Below are 19,749 nucleotides of genomic sequence, written 5' to 3'. Positions count from 1 at the left end.
TTACCATTGGGCTGAGTGAAGCAACTGCTTCAAACAGTGGCAGTGGCAGCTACATGTAGAAGGAAACTGCTGTGTGGCACACGGCCTTCTCTGGATCTCCTAAGTTAGCTTGCTACTGTTGGGGGCCAACGTAACGTAAGATTCAGCTACTACCCAGTTAGTGTCAGTATGTCAAATTTCAAGCAGCGTCCTCTTGTCTTCCTCAGGCAGCAAAATCATCTTTTGCCAGCCCTAACTACCTTTCCCCCACAAGAGCGGCATGCATGAATTCTGCCCATCTATTTCATGTTATCCTTTCCACAGACATGTGGATAGGTTGGACTGTGGACAAGAAGTTAGTTCTGTGGACCCAGAGAACTGATTCATAGCTGCTGACCTGAAACTGGTTTAGGGTGTTCAAAGTCAAACTTCCCAACCTCTTAACCAGATTGGTTTTCTTCCTTTCTAACATATTTCAGAATAGACATGCATGAGATGGGGGATAAATTTCAAAGGCACCTCTTATCTACTCAAATAAAGAATTCTTGGTTGTTTCCAAAAAAATTCCAGCCATGCCCTTGCTGATTACTATCGTGGGTTACGTACAGGTCACCGACTGACGGGTGAATGAGTAAATGTTTCGGAGGCATCAGTCTCATAACTGTTTACATGATGGCTGGTTCCCTGGATATTGCTAGGGATGGTAAACTCCATTTCACCTTTTGGCTAAATCCGTGGAACATGTAAGGAATCGCAGTGTGAAGTGAGCTCAGAGGCTCTCTTGTAACCCACCCTTCCTCTGGTTAATTAGTTTTGCCTTCTAATTTTATCTTCAGAACAACTGTAGGAAGTAAGTTAGTCTGGGAGTGATTTGCACAAGACTGCCAAGCGACTGAGGGATGATTCATCCTTCATGGTAGCAAGAATGGCTGCCATATTTATATGTAAGTGTGTCTGATGGGAAGAAGGGACGCACTCTCCACACATGAAGGAGGACATGCTCAAGGATGTGGTGGCTGATCACAGCTGTCTCCCAAAAATGCCCCAGAGGATTGGAGACGCACACCTCTTTTTTTCCATTTGTGTTTTCCACGGAGCTTCCTAACATAGATACAGCAAATACTCTTGCCACCAATTCGAGCCTTGATTTCTCACACTCAGTGCCAACCACTGTAGCTCAAGAACATCATATCTTACTTGGGTCATTGTCAGGAGTGCTTGCAGGAGCCAGGCCCTGTGACCAGGACTGGGGCCTTCCTAAGTTTGTTCTGAAGAGGCAAGGCGCGACTGCACAGGTGAGGCCAGTTGGTAACTCACAGCACCTGGTGGCAAGAGACGGGAAGGGATATAAGGTCAGCATTTCCCTTTGGCTCTTTGCCACAGCAACACGTTCCCTGCCTTGCTGTGTTTGGTTCCTTGACTCCTTGCTTCTTGATCCTCAGACCCTTGGCTTCTTGACTCCTGGCTCTCTGACCCTCGGACTCTTGGCCTCCTGGCTTCTGGACTCCCGTTCCTGCTCCCACCCCGCCATCTTGCCCCTATCCCGAAGTCCCCTGCCAGGACTTCGATCGCCCATGAACCAGACCATGACAGTCATTTGCTGATGAAGGATAAGCAGGATCAGTGATGGTTTTAGCGTGTTGTATTTTCTCAGCTGGGACGCGGGTGGCGCTGTGGGTAAAAGCCTCAGCGCCTAGGGCTTGCCGATCGAAAGGTCGGCGGTTCGAATCCCCGCGGCGGGGTGCGCTCCCGCTGTTCGGTCCCAGCGCCTGCCAACCTAGCAGTTCGAAAGCACCCCCGGGTGCAAGTAGATAAATAGGTACCGCTTACCAGCGGGAAGGTAAACGGCGTTCCGTGTGCTGCGCTGGCTCGCCAGATGCAGCTTTGTCACGCTGGCCACGTGACCCGGAAGTGTCTCCGGACAGCGCTGGCCCCCGGCCTCTTGAGTGAGATGGGCGCACAAACCCCAGAGTCTGTCAAGACTGGCCCGTTCGGGCAGGGGTACCTTTACCTTTACCTTTATTTTCTCTTAAATTTGAAATTGAGCACATGGGTCCCTGTGGCCTCTCCAAGTCAACCATATAGCCCATCAACAGCTCCTGATCATGTAATCGGGTTCATAGCTGGTAAAGAACAGTGGAATGATAGGAAAGGAATGTTGTCTCTGATGTCTATGACAACTAGATGTAAAAAATAAATTAAAAAAGTTGCATTTTTATCTCACCCATCCTTAGGAACCCAGAGCCAGCTCTCAAAATCAGCATCTGATAGGCTTTGCTAAAAGACAGTACTCTGGTGAGCTCATAGAAGCCAACTTCTAGGGGCTGATGTCCCTTCACACCCCCTATGAAATATTTGAGGTGGCCAGCCCCCTTCCCCGAGTTGATGGGCATTGCCATTCAAATGGTGTGCTCGCACTACGTTGTATGATCGATCATGTGGGGCAGGGCTAATCTGCCTCCCCCAATATTTTATCTAAGATGTTACCCCTCGATGAGGTTGTCCAATGACCTTCACAGCTCAGGATTTGAACCTGTTTGCTACAATGGCTGTCTTCGTTGTTGGAGGCAGTAGACCTACGAATCCTAGCTGCTAGGAATCACCACTGGGGAGCACTGTTAAATTCATGTTCTGCTTTTGTACTTCCCAGATTAAGGCTGAATCCTGACAAGACAGTAGTACAGTTCTTTGGGGACGGGGGGTTGGCGGGGGTGGAGGACTTCATGGCTCTGAATGGGGTAGCTGAAGGACCAGGCACGCAGCCTGGGAGTAATTTTGGACTCGCTGCTGTCCATGGAGGCGCAGGTCAATTCTGTGTCCAGGGCAGCTGTCTGCCAGCTGCATCTGGTGCACTGGCTGAGACCCTACCTGCTCACGGACTGTCTCTCCAGAGTGGTGCATGCTCCTAGTTATCTCCTGCTTGGACTACTGCCATGCGCTCTAAGTGGGGCTCCCTTTGAAGGGACCCAGAAACTACAACAAATCCAGAATGCGGAAGCTAAACTGGTGACTGGGAGCAGCTGCTGAGACCACATAACACTGGTCCTGAAAGACCTACATTGGCTCCCAGTACGCTTCCGAGCACAATTCAAAGTGTTGGTGCTGACCTTGAAAGCCCTAAACGGCCTCATCCCAGTATACCTGAAGCAATGTTTCCACTCCCATCGTTCAGCCCAGACAATGAAGTCCAGCTCCGAGGGCCTTCTGATGGTTCCCTCATTGCGAGAAGCAAAGCTACAGGGAACCAGGCAGAGGACCTTTTTGGTAGTGGTGCCCGCCCTGTGGAACGCCCTCCCATCAGATGTCAAGGAAATAAACAACTACCTGGCTTTTAGAAGACATCTGAAGGCAGCCCTGTTTAGGGAAGCTTTGAATATTTGTTGAATTTTTGTATTTTAATATATTTTGCTGGATGCCGCCCAGAGTGGCTAGGGAAATATTATTGTTATTATTAATTCCCATTCTGGTTGGCCACTTTGCCCACATTCAATAGAGCTGCTCTTATGTTCTCATTTTCAGCACTCAAACCACAATATTACCCTGGCCGCCTTCTTGAGCCGAAGGAAAGTCGTTGATTCCAGATGGCTGGTGTGGGGAGCGTTAGCCTTACCTGAAGAGTATTTCTTCAGTTGAGATGTGAGCTCTGCCATTACTCAGTGGCAGGGTTGCTAAATTGCTTCAAAGAATTTAGGGGAGAGAGAACATCCTACAGGCATGAGATTACCATGAATCTTGATTGGGAATTGCACTGACAAAATAATAGAATCATAAGGGTTGGAAGAGAGGAAATAAGGAAAGTCTTGCGAAATGACGGGTTAGAAATACACATCAAAATTACTAGCCGGGCCTAATGACAGGCTCTCTACTGCAAGCTGTCTTAGTGCTTTCTGTGCATGCATTTTGCATAGATGTGCACAGTAGCTCACGGGGCTTAGGAACCTGGGAAACTCCTGCCTGTCAGATCTGACTATTTGCCCATTTAGTCCAGGACTGTCTGACAAGCAGATTTCTTGCCCATGACCTGGCTACCTGTTCCCTTTAACTGGAGATGTGAGTGATTGAACCCGGCATCTTTTGCAAGCAAACCATGGAGTCTTCTGCTGAGCTATGGTTTGTTCCTAACCAGAGTCAATAGATATCTCCTGTCCACCCCACACCGAGGCAGCTCAAACCCTGAAGTGTATCCCGGGATACTTGTATGCACATTAAAAACATTTTTTTTAAAAAGCAGCTCCAAAATTCTCCCCTAAAATAAGAGAGGGGTAGGTACCAGAAAATGGAAACTGCGCCTTGTAAATAAGGATACTTAGAACATATGGAAGGCAAGCAGTCAACTGCTTGGAGCTAGAACATTAGAGTAGTACTGGGAAATCTTAAGAATTTCTTCCGAACCTTGCCTGCAATTGGAAAAACAAAGTGGCCAACTTTGAGCTAGGAATGGCAAATACAATCAGCAAATGTATATGCAGAGAAGTGGTGTAAACATAAATATACTAACATGTGGTGAATTAAAAATAAAACATCTGGAAGAGAGGAGGCCCTACAGCAGCTTGCATAGATCTTTTGTGTGGGAAGTGATTTTGCTGCACAGTTTGAGTATCTGGTACTCCAAATACTTAACGCTTGCATGAAAATATTTATCTTACTGGTGTGACATTGCTTTTAACGTGCTTTCTCCAGCGTTGTGCGAGCCAGGCAGAGTAATATTGACACAAGCATGTGCAGCCCCACCACTTTAGTCTATTTATATACCCTGTAAGAATAACATGCATCTTTAATAATTCTTTTCTGGAATATTGATGTTTCAGAAACGAAAAACCCTGGCATGAGAATTCCATTGGCACTGGAAATTCTTTGTGAAGTATAGTACTAACCATCACACAGGGAAACCCATGTAAATGCTACAGAGGATCAAACACTGAAATGTATATGAATAATATATTAGCGGATATACAGAACATATAATTAAAATTGAAATAGTGGAGCAAATTTATAAAATATTTAAACGGGACGGTGGAGAACACTGCAGAGATTCACATACGTTGCTTGTCTTCCAGTCAGTCACTATACACGGTTGGCTCGTAACAGAGCTCAATTTTACAGGGAGAAGATGTTTCTCGCCATAAAAGCTGTATCCTTAAATCTTTCAGGCTGACTTTGTAGGCGTGAAAAGTGCCGGGTAATCAGAAGTTAAGATTGCAGTTGGTTCCCCAAGCAAAAGTTAGATCCTTCGTTACCAAAGGAAAGAAATGGGAGATGCAGACAGTCGCCCCCGCCCCCACTTCATTGCAAAACGGGTGGTGTCAATCTCATCTTTTTTTTTTGGTTTCCAGATTAGGGCAAGGACAAGAAAGGGCTTTGCACACCCACAAGCGTGTGCTTTGAAATGGATAAAAAGGTAAAGGGACCCCTGACCATTAGGTCCAGTCGTGGCCAACTCTGGGGTTGTGCAGCGCTCATCTCGCTTTATTGGCTGAGGGAGCCGGCGTACAGCTTCCGGGTCATGTGGCCAGCATAACTAAGCCGCTTCTGGCGAACCAGAGCAGCGCACGGAAACGCTCTTTACCTTCCCACCAGAGCGGTACCTATTTATCTACTTGAACTTCGTGCTTTGAGCTGCTAGGTGGGCAGGAGCTGGAACCCAGCAACGGGAGCTCACCCCGTCGCGGGGGTTCGAACCGCCGACCTTCTGATCAGCAAGCCCAAGTGGCTCAGTGGTTTAACCCACAGAGCCACCCGCATCCCTAAATGGATAGTTCCTGGCATAAGTTATGCCCTGGTTTTAGGTAGCACTGAGCTTCTCCCCTGTCATCTGCTCTCCCCCCCCCCATTAAATCAAGCTGTTTTTATGCTTGTCAGCGTTCCAGAACCTGTCTTTGTTGAAGGAAACATTGGTGGTGGTGATAGCCACAAGTAGCTTGATTTTGGAAGGAGAGTTCAGGGAGAAAGCAGCTGGAAAGAAGAGGTTGGGTGTTATTCAGTGAAGTGTTACTCAAAGAGGACTATTGAAATTAGTGGGCCTAACTCAGTCATGCTCATTAGTTTTTCTTGAGTAAAATGCAGCTGAATGCTGCCCATTGAATTCTTCCATCCCCTTGCCCTTGTCCTCTGCAACGTCCGCCCTTCAGTGCATTTTTCAGCAGAGAAGGATCTTCGTGTTGTATCCAAAAATTTCCTTCTCCTACAGAAGCTTTTCTACTAGGGATAACGGACACAGGTATAGCAAGAGAAGATCAGTAAATATTCCTCTATGCCACAGGAGCGGCAAGGATCCTAATTGCTAAAAACTGGAAGAAAAAAAAACTGTGCCAACAAAAAAGGAATTGCAAGACAAACTGTTAGAGTATATTGAACTGGCTGGATTAACAGAGGCAATTAGAGATCACACTAGACAAGAGTTTCAAAAAGCATGGGGAAAATGCAGAGAATACTTCACAAAACAGTGCCCTAAAATACATACCTGGACTTGTTTCGATTAATGTCTGCAGGAGACTTTGTGGATATTTAAGTTATAATTAGAAAAATATTAATAATTATTCATAAAGGAAACAGTTTATAAGATGTAAATAAGGAGGCCAAATAAAGGATAAAGGAAGTCTTTTATTTGGTTTGTATTGTTGTATGTTATGCTCACTGTATGTTATGTTCACGTTTAATGAGGGTGGATTTGTGTATTGGGGGGTGGGGGTTTATATTATGTTGTAAATAAAATTCCAGTATTATTTTTTATTAAAAAAAAAATCCTTCTCCCTGTGCCCTCAAAATCATTGGATGCAACCCTTCGTCTTACATGATTGCAGCATAACGTAGTTTGTTCATGACTACTACTTGGCAGCGGGGGGAAAAAAACCTTAACAATAGTAATCTGAAAATCTCAATTGGATAGCTCAGTTGGTTGGAACCTGGTGCTGATAAAACCAAGGTTGCAGGTTCGATTCCCATATGGGACAGCTGCTTATTCCTGCATTGGCAGGGTCTTTTGCAACTCTATGATCTACACGAGAACTCGTTTTCTCCTTGAACTGAATGCCATTTCTCCATTTAACGGAGCTAGTTTGGTCACGGAGCTACCATTTTGGTGTGTCTGCGTGCATTACTTTCTTTTGCTTTGTTTCGTAGAACGCGTCCCGCAGCAGTGTTGATTGTGAGATGCCCTTCTTGCTACTTAGTGCCCTCAATATCTTTGCTTTTTTTGTCTTCTCTCCCCCCCCCCACTGCCCATCAAACGCAGGCCAAGAAACGCCAGGCCTTCCTAACAGAGACGTGCGAAAACAACGTGAGAGATCTGGAGTTGCTTTTGGACAGCTTTCCTGTGTCAGGCAAGCGGACAGCAGGTTAGTTGAAGGTAGAAAATGACAGATGCATCTGTCAGCGTTCCAAAGTCGCTACGTTGGGGGAATTCGGCAGATGCCTCTTTCATTCCCTCTTCTCTACATGCTTTGATTTGATGACATGATAAGAGCAGTTCTCTCAGCGGTCGCGTGGCCCCACTAGCTGGGAAGAGGTGACTGGATGCGGCCCCGCTGTTGTCAGCCCCCGCGCTTGATTTACAAGTGCAGGGTTGTGTGTGATCGGTCAGGAAAGGGCTCGCTTGCTGCGCTCCGAATCCAGCAGAGAGAAAAAGTCCTTTCCACCGAGCCTACAAGGGGAACAGATGTTTTTGATTGAACCGAGCCAAATTCAGAAGCGACCTTCAGCTACTTAAAGGTCACGTCTCCAAAAAAGGTTATGCAGGACGCAGAGTGTACACATGTTCCTCTTTATGGTGTTAACTTTTTGAGAAGCCAGTTGAGAAGGGGGTGAGGACTGCATCCGTGCCAGCGCAGATTCTTCCCCAACCGATGTGCAAAAACAAACCTGCTTCTTTCTGTTGTCTGGCATGTGGTGGCAGCAGTGATCATGCCAAATGGAAGTGCGGAAAAAGCGAAGTGTCTCATATATACGTACTTATACATATACATACATGTACATGTGTGTGTATATGTGTATATGTATACTACTACTACTACCGGCGTGCTCTGGTCCTTGGGGGTCACGAAGAGTCAGACACGACTAAACGACTAAACAACAACAACAACACTACTAGGGATGCGGGTGGCACTGTGGGTTAAACCACAGAGCCTAGGACTTGCCGATCAGAAGGTCAGCGGTTTGAATCCCCGTGACGGGGTAAGCTCCCGTTGCTCGGTCCCTGCTCCTGCCAACCTAGCAGTTCGAAAGCACAAAGTGCAAGTAGATAGATAGGTACCGCTCTGGCGGGAAAGTAAACAGCATTTCCATGCGCTGCTCTGGTTTCACCAGAAGTGGCTTAGTCATGCTGGCCACATGACCCGGAAGCTGTACGCTGGCTCCCTCGGCCAGTAAAGCGAGATGAGCGCCGCAACCCCAGAATCGTCCACGACTGGACCTAATGGTCAGGGGTCCCTTTACTTTTACTTTTAATACTACTAAAAATAATAATTTATTTTTATACCCCGCCCATTTGGCTGGGTTTCCCCAGTCACTTTGGGCAGCTCCTAACAGAATATTAAAAACACAATAAAACATCAAACATTGAAAACTTCCCTAAACGGGGCTGCCTTCAGATGTCTTCTAAAAGTCAGATAGTTGTTTATTTCCTTGACATCTGATGGGAGGGTGTTCTACAGGGTGGGTGCCATCATCGCGAAGGCCCTGTGCCTGGTTCCCTGTAACCTCACTTCTTGCAGGGAGGAAACCAGCAGAAGGCCCTTGAAGCTGGACCCTGGTGTCCGGGCTGGACGATGGGGGTGGAGAAGGTCCTTCAGGTATATTGGAATATTGTGAATCTCCTTGACATCTGACGGGAGGCGGGTGCCACCACCGAGAAGGCCCTCTGCCTGGTTCCCTGTAACCTCGCTTCTCGCAGTGAGGGAACCGCCGGAAGCCTCTTGGATCTGGACCTCAGTGTCTGGGCTGAACGATGGGGGTAGATATAAATATATTATAAAAGGCCACAGTTTTGATGGTCTCCTTGTCCCTTTGAAGTTTGTTTTGGACTCCCTGTAATTATGTTCAGATATAAAGCATGTCTTCCTTCCCCATTGCTCTCTGGTCTCTCAGATTTACAAAGGGCACTCTCTGGTGAAGTAGTTCTGTTAGAGAAATGGCAGCGCAATAGAACTTCCACTCTCCTCTTCCTGGGCACTCCATAAATCTGTTCTGGGGGTTTCCCCAGCCTCCAGAGCAGGTTTGGGGATAGTGGGGGGGGGGCAGAGGGAGAAGAGAGGGAGGGAAAGTATCATTGCAAAGAATCCTTGCTTGGCTTCATTGCTGATAAACTTTTGGTGTCAGGTAAAGACTTATGCCCCCTGCCCCAGCTTTCGATGGGCTTAGTACAGGCTTCCTCAAACTCGGGCCTCCAGATGTTTTGAGACTACAATTCCCATCATCCCTGACCACTGGTCCTGCTAGCTAGGGATCATGGGAGTTGTAGTCCCAAAACATCTGGAGGGCTGAGTTTGAGGAAGCCTGGCTTACTTGATGATGTTTCTTTAGTGTGTTTCCAAAGCTTCCTGAGTTCTTGGTGTTCTGTATGAATCTGTTAGTGTTTTTTAACATAATTTGTTAATGGTATAATTTATGTTTTTAAATGTATGTTTTGAGGAAATGCTTGGGTAGCAAGTGACTAACAAGCAATAATAATAATAATAATAATAATAATAATAATAATAATAATATCAGTCCCAAAGTAAGCATAATTATGAAAGCCACTTACAATTGTAATGACTTCATTCAAGAGCTTATATTTTACAGAAGGCGACAAGCATTCAGAAAAGAATTGCTGTTTTAAGAGTCCATATCAAACTACAGCTCAGGGTTAGGCTACAGCTCCTCACAAAATGCTAATAGAATGGAGAAAAAACCCTCCCATATTGAATAAAAATGTGTGTGTGTGTGTGTGTGTGTGTATAAAATAGAAATTTAGGGAATATCCACAGATTTACTGTATCAACCCACTGATTCACTTTCTTTAATTCTGCAGAATGTATGCGCGTACTTAAATAAATCTATCTATTCACAAACACCCCAATGATGGAAAAAGAAGACCAAAATACTATTTGGGTTGCATGTGATCTTAATCCTACTCAGAGTAGACTCACTGGAATTAATGGGCACGAATAGTTTAAGTCTATTGATATCTACTCTGAGTATACCATAGCTAGACACAACCCTTTGTCCATAACTATCAATTGGCTGCTATCCCTGAATAATGTGTTTTTCAAGTGTGCTGGGGCGAATGATAAGTTTGATCTGAGCTTGGTTTTCAAGCCAAAGGGAAATTGTATTGAAGAAACGTTTTGGAGCCATTTCTTTGAGATAAATAGAGGGGAAATGTTTTGTTAATTGGCCACATACTCAAAGACAAAGGAGCCTTAATTCTAGGCACATCCCATTTTAGTACATTGTCTCAGAGTCTTTGGAGACATTACAGTGGTACCTCAGGTTAAGTACTTAATTTGTTCCAGTGACCCGTTCTTAACCTGAAACTGTTCTTAACCTGAAGCACCACTTTAGCTAATGGGGCCTTCTGATCTGCAGCGCCGCCAGAGCACAATTTCTGTTCTTATCCTGAAGCAAAGTTCTTAACCTGAAGCACTTTCTGGGTTAGCGGAGTCTGTAACCTGAAGCATATGTAACCCAAGGTACCACTGTATACAAGACATTATACAAGACCTCATCATACAAGGTGTGACTGGAAAGTTCTGTGAACGATCACAGAAATCGGACAGCGAGAAATATTTGAGCATACAGTCAGCATTGGAAACCCACGAAATGCTCACAGTTGTGTACAGAGATGAAGCTATAACTCGAAAGACAGCGTTTGAGTGGTTTAAGCGTTTCCGTGAACGGCGACAAACCATCGAAAATGACCCTCAGTCTGGCAGACTGTCAACAAGCAGAACAGCGGCAAATGTCAACCTAGTTCGTGGGTTATTGATACAGGATTGGCGTTTGTCCGTCCGAATGATAGCGGAAGAATTGCATATTTCGCATGAAATCGTTACTGAAGTTACAGAGTTGTCCCACCCTCCATATTCTCCTGATCTGGCCCCACCGGATTTCTTTCCCCCCAAAACTGAAATCTGCACTGAAATTTCCAACAGCTCTACGAATGTTGTCAACGGTGCATTGCATCAGAGGGGGCCTACTTTGAAGGCCTGTAAGGCATGTGTGTTCAAATATTTCTCACTGTCCGATGTCTGTGACCATTCACCGAACTTTCTGAACTTTAATTAGTGAATATGTGATAGCAGATATTTTGGGGGGACAAACAGCAGTGACTCAGAGGATCCCAGAAGATCCTGAATCAATGATGACAGAACCACAGTCTGTTTGCATTGCAACCGGGAAGCTGGGACGTTACTTCCAAGTCTGCTTTCTGCTTGTAATGTGACCGGGACCTTCCTGCAGTTTTCCCTTGAGTTCTAGCTTTCCCAACAAATGAATGTTAATGAAATCACCGTGAACTTCTTAGTGCTTCTGGAACAACGTGCTTGCGATGGGGAATCCAGACTAGCCCTAGGGAGCTGTGGAGTGTTGTGTGGCCTGGGGAACCGAATCTGCCGCAGATTCTGGCTAGCTGCTCCCTTTCTCTTTGGCACGCGAGAAGAATGGAAATAAGTTTTTGAACTCAGCGTTTTGGATCCGCTTTGTTAGGCTAGAGGTTTTGGCAAGGGAGACTGGCTGCCTGGAGAAGAGAGCCAAGTCAATACAAATAAATCCTGGGAATAATTATTGATATGAAACATGCCTTTTTGTGTGGGTGCTTTAGTTCTGGAGCTGGAGTTTGCCTGTCCTTTTGTAGCCTCTGGGAAGAGATGGCAGTTGAAAATATCTTTTTTTGCAATCTTTTGGGATTCTTCCATCCTTCTTTTCCCTTCTGACATTATCCATCGACTCCCATGGAACTAGCATTTTTATTCAGTGTCAATGATACAAGCTAAGTTAAGGACAGTGTATCATAGCTGTCAACGTTTCCCTTTTTTAAAGGGAAATTCCCTTATTCCGAATAGGATTCCTCGCAAGAAATGGGAAAAGTTGACAGCTATGCAGTGTATCTGTGTCTTGATGTTGAATAAAATTAGACTTTGCACTGTAGGTTGACATTCTGTCCTGGTTGCTTAAGTTAACCAAACAAGGTTTGTGACACTCTTTCATGATTCATATAAATATTTAGAAAGGTCTTTCTAGAAATAAGAACTCTAAGGAATGATGTGGTTAAATGCATACCCTTAAATATTTATCTGATAAAAATAGGGATGTTGATGATGATGATATATTTATACCCCACCCATCTGACTGGGTTGCCCCAGCCACTCTGGGCGCCTTCCAACATATAAATAAACATAAAACATTTTTTTTAAAACCTTCCCTATACAGGGCTACCTTCAGATGCCTTCTAAAGGTTGTCTAGTTATTTATCTCCTTGGCTCAGGGTCACATGACTCCATACCCTTCAGCATTTCTCCGATGTGTCAGGTGTGTGTGCAGCAGCCAGGTTCTGTGACCAGTAGGACCTTGCAGGACTGGGGCCTTCCAAAGTTTGTTCTGAAGAGGCAAGGCGCAGCCGCACAGGTGAGGCCAGTTGGAAACAACACACCTGGAGGCAAGAGCTGGGAAGGGATATAAGGTCAGCATTTCCCTTCGGCTCTTTGCCACAGCAACACGCTTCCTGCCTTGCTGTGTTTGGCTTCTTGCTTCCTGATCCTAGAACCTTGGCTTCTTAAGTCCCTGCTTCTTGATCCTCGGACCCCTGACTTTGTGCCTCCTTACTTCCTGACCCTCGGACTCCTTTCTTCCTGATTCCTGGCTTCTGGACCCCCGTTCCTGCTCCCACCCCGCCATCTTGCCCCAGTCCTGATGTCCCCTGCCGGGACTTCGATTGCCCATGAACCGGACCGTGACACGATGAAAACAGGGAATCCTAAGGAAAAGCAGTACATACTGGGATCAAATCAGAAACCAGGATGGCTTCTGTAAATCCAGAACCGTCCCTGGAAAATAGGGACATGTGGAGGGTCTGTGTCACAAAATGGCAGCAGCCAACTCTCTTTGGCAAGTCTGTCACATGTTGACAATATGAGGACCGGTCTAATATGTCCTACAGTACACACAATATTTGATTTGGTTCCCGTCTGTCAGTTGGGGATCAGCCATAGTGCATTGTTGAGGGGCCATAAGCTGGCTGGTGGATTCTCCAGTTACACACACGCACACGCACACACACACACACACACACACACAATATCTATAACCTATGCCTCACCTTGGCCACCCAAGATCAATGAAGAGAAAACTAGTGGGGTAATAATTTTGAAATTGTTCTTAAGAAAACTTAAGGAACTCCTGATGGAATTGCTGTACATAAAATATTAGCATCACGCAACTGGCTTGGAGCCCAAGGCTCCTATAATCAAATGTGTGCATTACAATAGTATTTCCTGTGGTTAAAACTTATTGTGAGTTTGCCTCTCCAGTAAATCTCCTAGGATAAAGCTACGCGTCCTATATATTTTTCCTAATTTTTGAAATGTACTTGTTAAGTTCATTTCCCACTTTTCCTTCATCGTGGCTTACACGAAGCCACCAGGAAGCCTCTCTTCTTGGCTGAAAACTGGTTACCTTCAACAGTATGGCAGCATTACATGCCTTCTGGTTATTCTCTGCTCTCAGTCCTTTCTTTTTGAACCCCACCACGAGATTTGCTCAGGGTCTCCTGGCACATTACTTGCCCTTGACGCAGAGGTCAATGTGAGGAAATACCTTGATTGTTCTGTTTGTTACCAGTCTGCTTGGTATGTGCCCCTGAGGTAACCTGATGGACTCTCCATGGTTGCCCCTGAGGCTACGTTAGGGTTGCCATATTTCAAAAAGTGAAAATACAAACACAAAATCTGTTGAGCTTTTTGTTTTTGCAAAATCTCCATTAAAAATGAAGTTTTGTGCCTATTTTTAGGAAAATTGCCCCAAACCCATCACTTCCAATATAGATTTACCTGGACATTTCTTACCGCTTTCCGAAAACTCCGCCCGGATGCCATTTTCAGCAGGCGAATCCCAACTACATCCAGGAAATTCTGGATGTATGGCAGCCCTAGGCTACATAAAATTTCTGCCCATGTAGTTGGGCTTTCTTGCTGGTTAACTATCTATGGCCTGTTCAACTGTGTTTCATGGAGGGGGGTTATTATTTGTTGTTATGGTATGCATTCCTTGTGTTTTTATTGTAAACCACCCTGGGATGAAGGGTGACATAGAACAAAGGTTTACCCACAACTCATTAAAACTACTGAAGGTGTCACCAAAGTTGCACAGCGATGATTAAAATAGTTCTGATTACTGCAAATTGCACCTTTGAGGGGCAAATAGCAACCAGGGAGGGGTCAGCTTCTGGTGGGAAAGTTATGCAGGACCCAAGCTTGATTGGGAGCCTATTTATTTTATTTATTTATTATATCTAAATTGCCCTTCATCCAGACAGATCCAAGGGTAGTATTTAATAATAGCATCAACCATAAAATACAAGGGAAGCAAAGCATTTTGTTGTTGTTTAGTTGTTTAGTTGTGTCCGACTCTTCGTGACCCCATGGACCAGGCACTCCTGTCTTCCACTGCCTCCCCCAGTCTGATAAAACAATAAAACTAAAATACCCAATTCTGAATGGCTGCTTTTTCTTCACTATCACAGTGGTCAGCATAAGCATACCATTAAAAAACTAAAACCCTCAGAAATAAACTATAGTTTAGCCATAAGAGTTCAGACAGTTGTGTGTGTGTATTTTTGTCTTTTAATGTGGAATCTCCTGCTCTCATTTGGATATTTCCCCAAATATTAGTTTTCTAAGGATCTTTTAAAAATGTGGAATCTGTTACCCGCAGCTTCAGATTCTGAAATGTAAGAGGCAAAATTTGCAGCATAAGTTCTCTTGTGCTCTTGGTGGCCTCCAATGTAGGAACAATGGATGAGAAGGGATATTCTGTTATGCACCTTTTGTAAAGATATGCCTATTCACGAGCTCACCGTGTTTCAGGCCTTGAACTTCAGTGTGCGAGTAGAATTCCAGGAAACCATCTTTTAGGCATGACGTGGCATGGGGCATGGGATTATGCCAAAGCTTGTCAGTTTTACCCGTATGAGTTCACTTTTGGACAATACAGCAGCAATGCAACAACTTGGAAGTACAGTCATACCTTGGAAGTCAAACGGAATTCATTCCGGAAGTCCATTCAACTTCCAAAACGTTCAGAAACCAAGGCACGGCTTCTGGTTGGCTGCAGGAAGCTCCTGCAGCCAATCGGAAGTTGCGAAAGCCCCGTCGGACGTTCGGCTTCCAAAAACATTTCCCAAACCGGATCACTCTCTTCTGGGTTTGCGACGTTCGGGAGCCAAAACGTTGGGGAACTAAGTTGTTCGACTTCCAAGGTATGACTACATCTACGTGGCTCTTCCTCTAGCAATTGTTGAATGGTCACTTTAAAATGTGAAGGTTCATTATTGCTTCACAAGTTGTGTATGTCTTTAAGGGCCAGGACAAGTAACGAGACCCAGTCTTACAGCTGTGAAACATAGCAGGTGCTGCTGAGTTGTGTTAATCAAGCTGTGTCAGCAATTGAGTGTAGTATATAAGGAGCAGCACCTAGCTCTCCCATTACCCTGGGGGATGGGTTGGTAGTTGGGTCTGGTTTGTTGTTGATGTATTTAGTGTATAAGGAGTTTTTGTTTTTGTTATTAAAACCTTGTTTAACTTATTTTTGAGTCCCTTTTTAATGCATGGTCTCCCCAGCAAGCTCTCTGCAGCGCTACTAAACTGCAAATAGCCAACAGCAATACCTGATAATGCTCCTTTAAAAAATATTCCTAGAAGCTAAATGCCCATCTGAGCTGATTTCGTTCCTAGTTCTTGGGAATGGTGTTCAGGACCAGTTCTTAGGATAAAGTTGTTTGCGGTCACTGGGCTTGGATTGCAGTTTGGCACAAATCTTGAGAAAGTGACTTGACTGATGGCATGCCAAACCATGATCTGAGCTCATAGCAAATGTCTTGCACGACTGTACCAGTTATGACAAGTGGGAATACTGAAATCTGAGCTGGAGGGTGGAGGGGGTAAGAGTGAAAGGAGCACTGGGGACCTTGTGGTCGTGAGTTTGAATGGCTTCAACTGGATCCCCCACCGCCATTTGCATGCAGGGTAGGGAGATAAATAACACTCAGGATCACATTTCAACGGTGTTAAGTTGCACTCAGGCATAATGGGAAGTCCTGTGTTCCTTGGCACGTGTAGGAACGTTTCCATATGAAAGGCATGACTGAACCTGAAGTGACAAAGGCACTAACGCCGCACACTTAAAAACAAATATTTGCTTCATTTGGACGGCTATCATTTCCAAACGACACGTTGAACTGCGGTCATTAGACCCCTTTAAAAAATAAGATCAGAGATAGACCTCATGACGTGCAGGAAACCAAATTGGAGTTAATATTTTTCATGTGGTGAATTTGCAGCCACAGTGCGAGAGTTTTCTTCAAGCTTTGCTTGGCATTAAAGAACAGTTACTCCAGTATGCCTCAGAGAAAACACGGTGGTTGTTCAACATTCTGTATTGTCACTGGAGCCCAACTAATTTAAATATCTCTGTTGCTCTTGGAGAAGTTTTCTGTCTTCTGTTCAACTCGAAGGGCTTTGTTTTGATTCTGTATTTTTCTCCAGGCATTCACAAGGACAAAGATAAACCTCCGAGCTTCACTCTTGTCCTTGAGACTTTGAGGCATACCTTGACAGATTACCAGAACAAGCTGGAAGATGCATCTAATGAGGTAACACTTGCACTGTTTGGCTCCTTACACATAGCCTTCGGCCCCCAATACTAGAGATTCCTTGCTTGTTACAGAGGTCAAAACACTGGGAATGTTTAGTTGACAGCTTCACAGATAAGAAAAAGAAATAATCTTTTGTCACTGTTCTTCCTCTAAGCTTGCCCTATGGTCATGATTCACTTAAACTTCAGAAACTCTTCAGCTGTGTGCTTTTAAAAATATAAATATATACACATCAAGCAAAGCATTGTGCTTCCCAATTATTTTTAGTGAATACACATGCATACCTGATGCCTATCACCCACTGCTTCTTTGAAGACTTTTGCATAAATATATAATGTGCGATTTTGGCATAAATACCTTAAAGTGATTACAGGTGAATAAATGTGCAGGCTTTTGCATTAGGAAAACAATTACGCTACAAGTTGAGATCCTTTGTACTGCTTTGAATGTTCTATGCGTTTTTAAGTCCTGCTGGAGAGATCTGGCTGCTTTGTTAAAGTTATCCAGCATAGGAATTTTTAATTTATTAAAGTGTTTATAACGATTGAGATACCCTGTATTTTAGTGCTTTAGTGCAGGAACAGAAGTTCATTAAACACGTACTTTTTATGTCTGTTTAGTCTCATTAACTTCATTAGGTGTTAAATGGAACTTAAATCAAATTACTTCATCTGAACTGAGTTATGGATTGGTCTGTGATATGTCCTAGCTATATTCTACTGCTTGCCAGGGTGGTTTTTTTTCTCCTGTTCATCCTGGAGCTTAAACTGTTCAATGGCAGTATAATTGAAACCTGCCCCGGGACCTTAAGGTGAAGGGTAGGCAATAAATGATAACAACAACAGTTCAGGAGCTTGCACCGAGTGATTACTCTGTGTTAGAATTTATGAGAGACGATTTTTTTTTTGGACAAAAGCAAGGAGAAATAAAAATGAATGTGTGTGTGTGTGTGTGTGTGTGTGTATAGTGGTACCTCAGGTTACATACTCTTCAGGTTACATACGCTTCAGGTTACAGACTCCGCTTACCCAGAAATAGTGCTTCAGGTTAAGAACTTTGCTTCAGGATGAGAACAGAAATCGTGCTCTGGCAGTGTGGCAGCAGCAGGAGGCCCCATTAGCTAAAGTGGTGCTTCAGGTTAAGAACAGTTTCAGGTTAAGAATGGACCTCCGGAACGAATTAAGTTCTTAACCCGAGGTACCACTGTGTATTTTCAGTATTTTCACGGTTCAGTATTTTAGATACACACACACACACACATATACACATTTCTAAAATACTGAACCGTAAGAATGTTAAGAAGCATTTTTGGTCCGTTATAGTAAATAATTGCAAGCAGCCAAATCGCAAAATCAAGTACGCTGGAGCATTTCAGAGGGGCACAAAATAAAGTCATATCTGTACACAGCGGCCCCTGTTAGGTCTCTCCTGTTGACAACCCACATGTTTAAGCAGCCTTCCGAGGCCTAGGATTGAGCGACCAGACACAGGATATCCACTGTGATTTTTTATTTGGGAGGCTGAATGGCACCTGATCTTCAGCGCCGCTGAAAAGTCGACTCAGCAGGCCTTGGCTCGGGAAGGTTGTTTTGTTGTGAAATGATGCCAGAGACAGCGGTGGGGGAGACCAAGGGGGTGGCTGTTAAGAAAGCAGAGAGAGTGTTCTGTCAGCAAGAAGAATGAACTGTCAAGGAAAATGAATCGCAAGCAGTGCGGGGCCAACTGATGACCTGCCACAAGACTTCCCAGTAGGACTGCCGGTGCTCGACCCTGAAGTTGTCATATGGAGCCAGAGACCACTGAGAGCATGATATGCAGATGGGGCAGCTCTATGCCCTTCTTCCCTTTCCCCCACCAAGAGCGTCTTCTTGCTCTCTTTCCCTTTAATGTAATTAGTAACTAAACTTTCTGGAAAAACAACAACCACAAAAAAATTAGATAATCTCTAGGCATCTTCATTCAAAACCAGCCCCTTGTTGCACCTTGCATAGCTTCTTGGGCTTGTGAAAGAGTGTTAGCTGCTTAAAAATACACAAAGATCCACGCAGCTTTTTCCTGCTTCATGTATTTTGGATGTGTATACAGTGGACGCTCAGGTAGCGAACGTGATCCGTATGGGAAGCACGTTCGCAACCCACAGCGCTGTGTTTGTGCACGTGTGGGTCGTGATTTGGTGCTTCTGCACATGCGCAAAGCGCGATTTAGTGCTTCTGCCTATGCGCAAGCACCAAAACCTGGAAGTAACCAGTTCCGGTACTTCCGGGTTCGACATGGTGCGCAACCCGAAATCACGCAACCCAAAGTGTCTGTAACCCGAGGTATGACTGTATTAATCATGACCATTGGGCTTGTTTTAGCAGATTTTAAAAGTATACATCGAGCCGCACTTGGGCTGAAATCCCTATGCCCTTGCCTGCAAAGTCCCATGGAACTCAAGAGCACTTACTCCTGAGTAGACATGCACAGGCTTGCAGAGCTGAGAGGCTAATGATTTTATTGGAACCCAGTTGTGGCTGTCAGTTAGAAAATACACTTTGTGTAGCTTTAGGTGACGCCAGTTAGAGGGAATACCGTGGAGAGCAAAACTGCGATATAATAAAAGAGGAAACATGCTAAATTAGAAAAACATCAAGGCTTACACTGACAAGTATTATGGCAATGGATGCTCTGTTCAGTGAGGGTTACTGCTAGAAAAGTCAGTGTGCATAGGATCGTACTTCATCTGTCAGCAATTATATTTCAATTTTATTATTCCTTCTCACCTATCCCTCCCAGCTAAAGAGAATGACAGTTGTGTCTGAGAAGATGGCAAAAGAGTTTGAAGCTTCACAACACCAACTAAATTTTCAAGCTCAAGAACTTCAGGTATCTCTATATTAACATACCTAAATGTTTCGCTGCATTAAATATATTTCCACTGTGTTTCATCT

The 19,749-nt window shown here is 44.6% G+C and overlaps 1 protein-coding gene across 1 annotated transcript in view; it reads left to right on the top strand.

Annotated features, from left to right (window-relative positions):
- Window positions 1-19,749, top strand: part of CCDC171 (coiled-coil domain containing 171) — a 204,891-nt gene that overhangs the window by 49,711 nt on the left and 135,431 nt on the right. Inside the window, exons 11-13 of the mRNA XM_082206189.1 lie at window positions 7,211-7,313; window positions 16,710-16,816; window positions 19,595-19,684. Of these exons, the coding sequence (XP_082062315.1) occupies window positions 7,211-7,313; window positions 16,710-16,816; window positions 19,595-19,684 (300 nt within the window). The remainder of the gene's footprint in view (window positions 1-7,210; window positions 7,314-16,709; window positions 16,817-19,594; window positions 19,685-19,749) is intronic.

The sequence above is a fragment of the Podarcis vaucheri genome (assembly GCF_965113315.1).
Source record: "Podarcis vaucheri genome assembly, chromosome: 17".
Lineage (NCBI taxonomy): Eukaryota > Metazoa > Chordata > Lepidosauria > Squamata > Lacertidae > Podarcis > Podarcis vaucheri.
The sequence above is the reverse complement of the archived record's forward strand: the minus strand, read 5'-3'. Positions and strand labels throughout refer to the sequence as shown.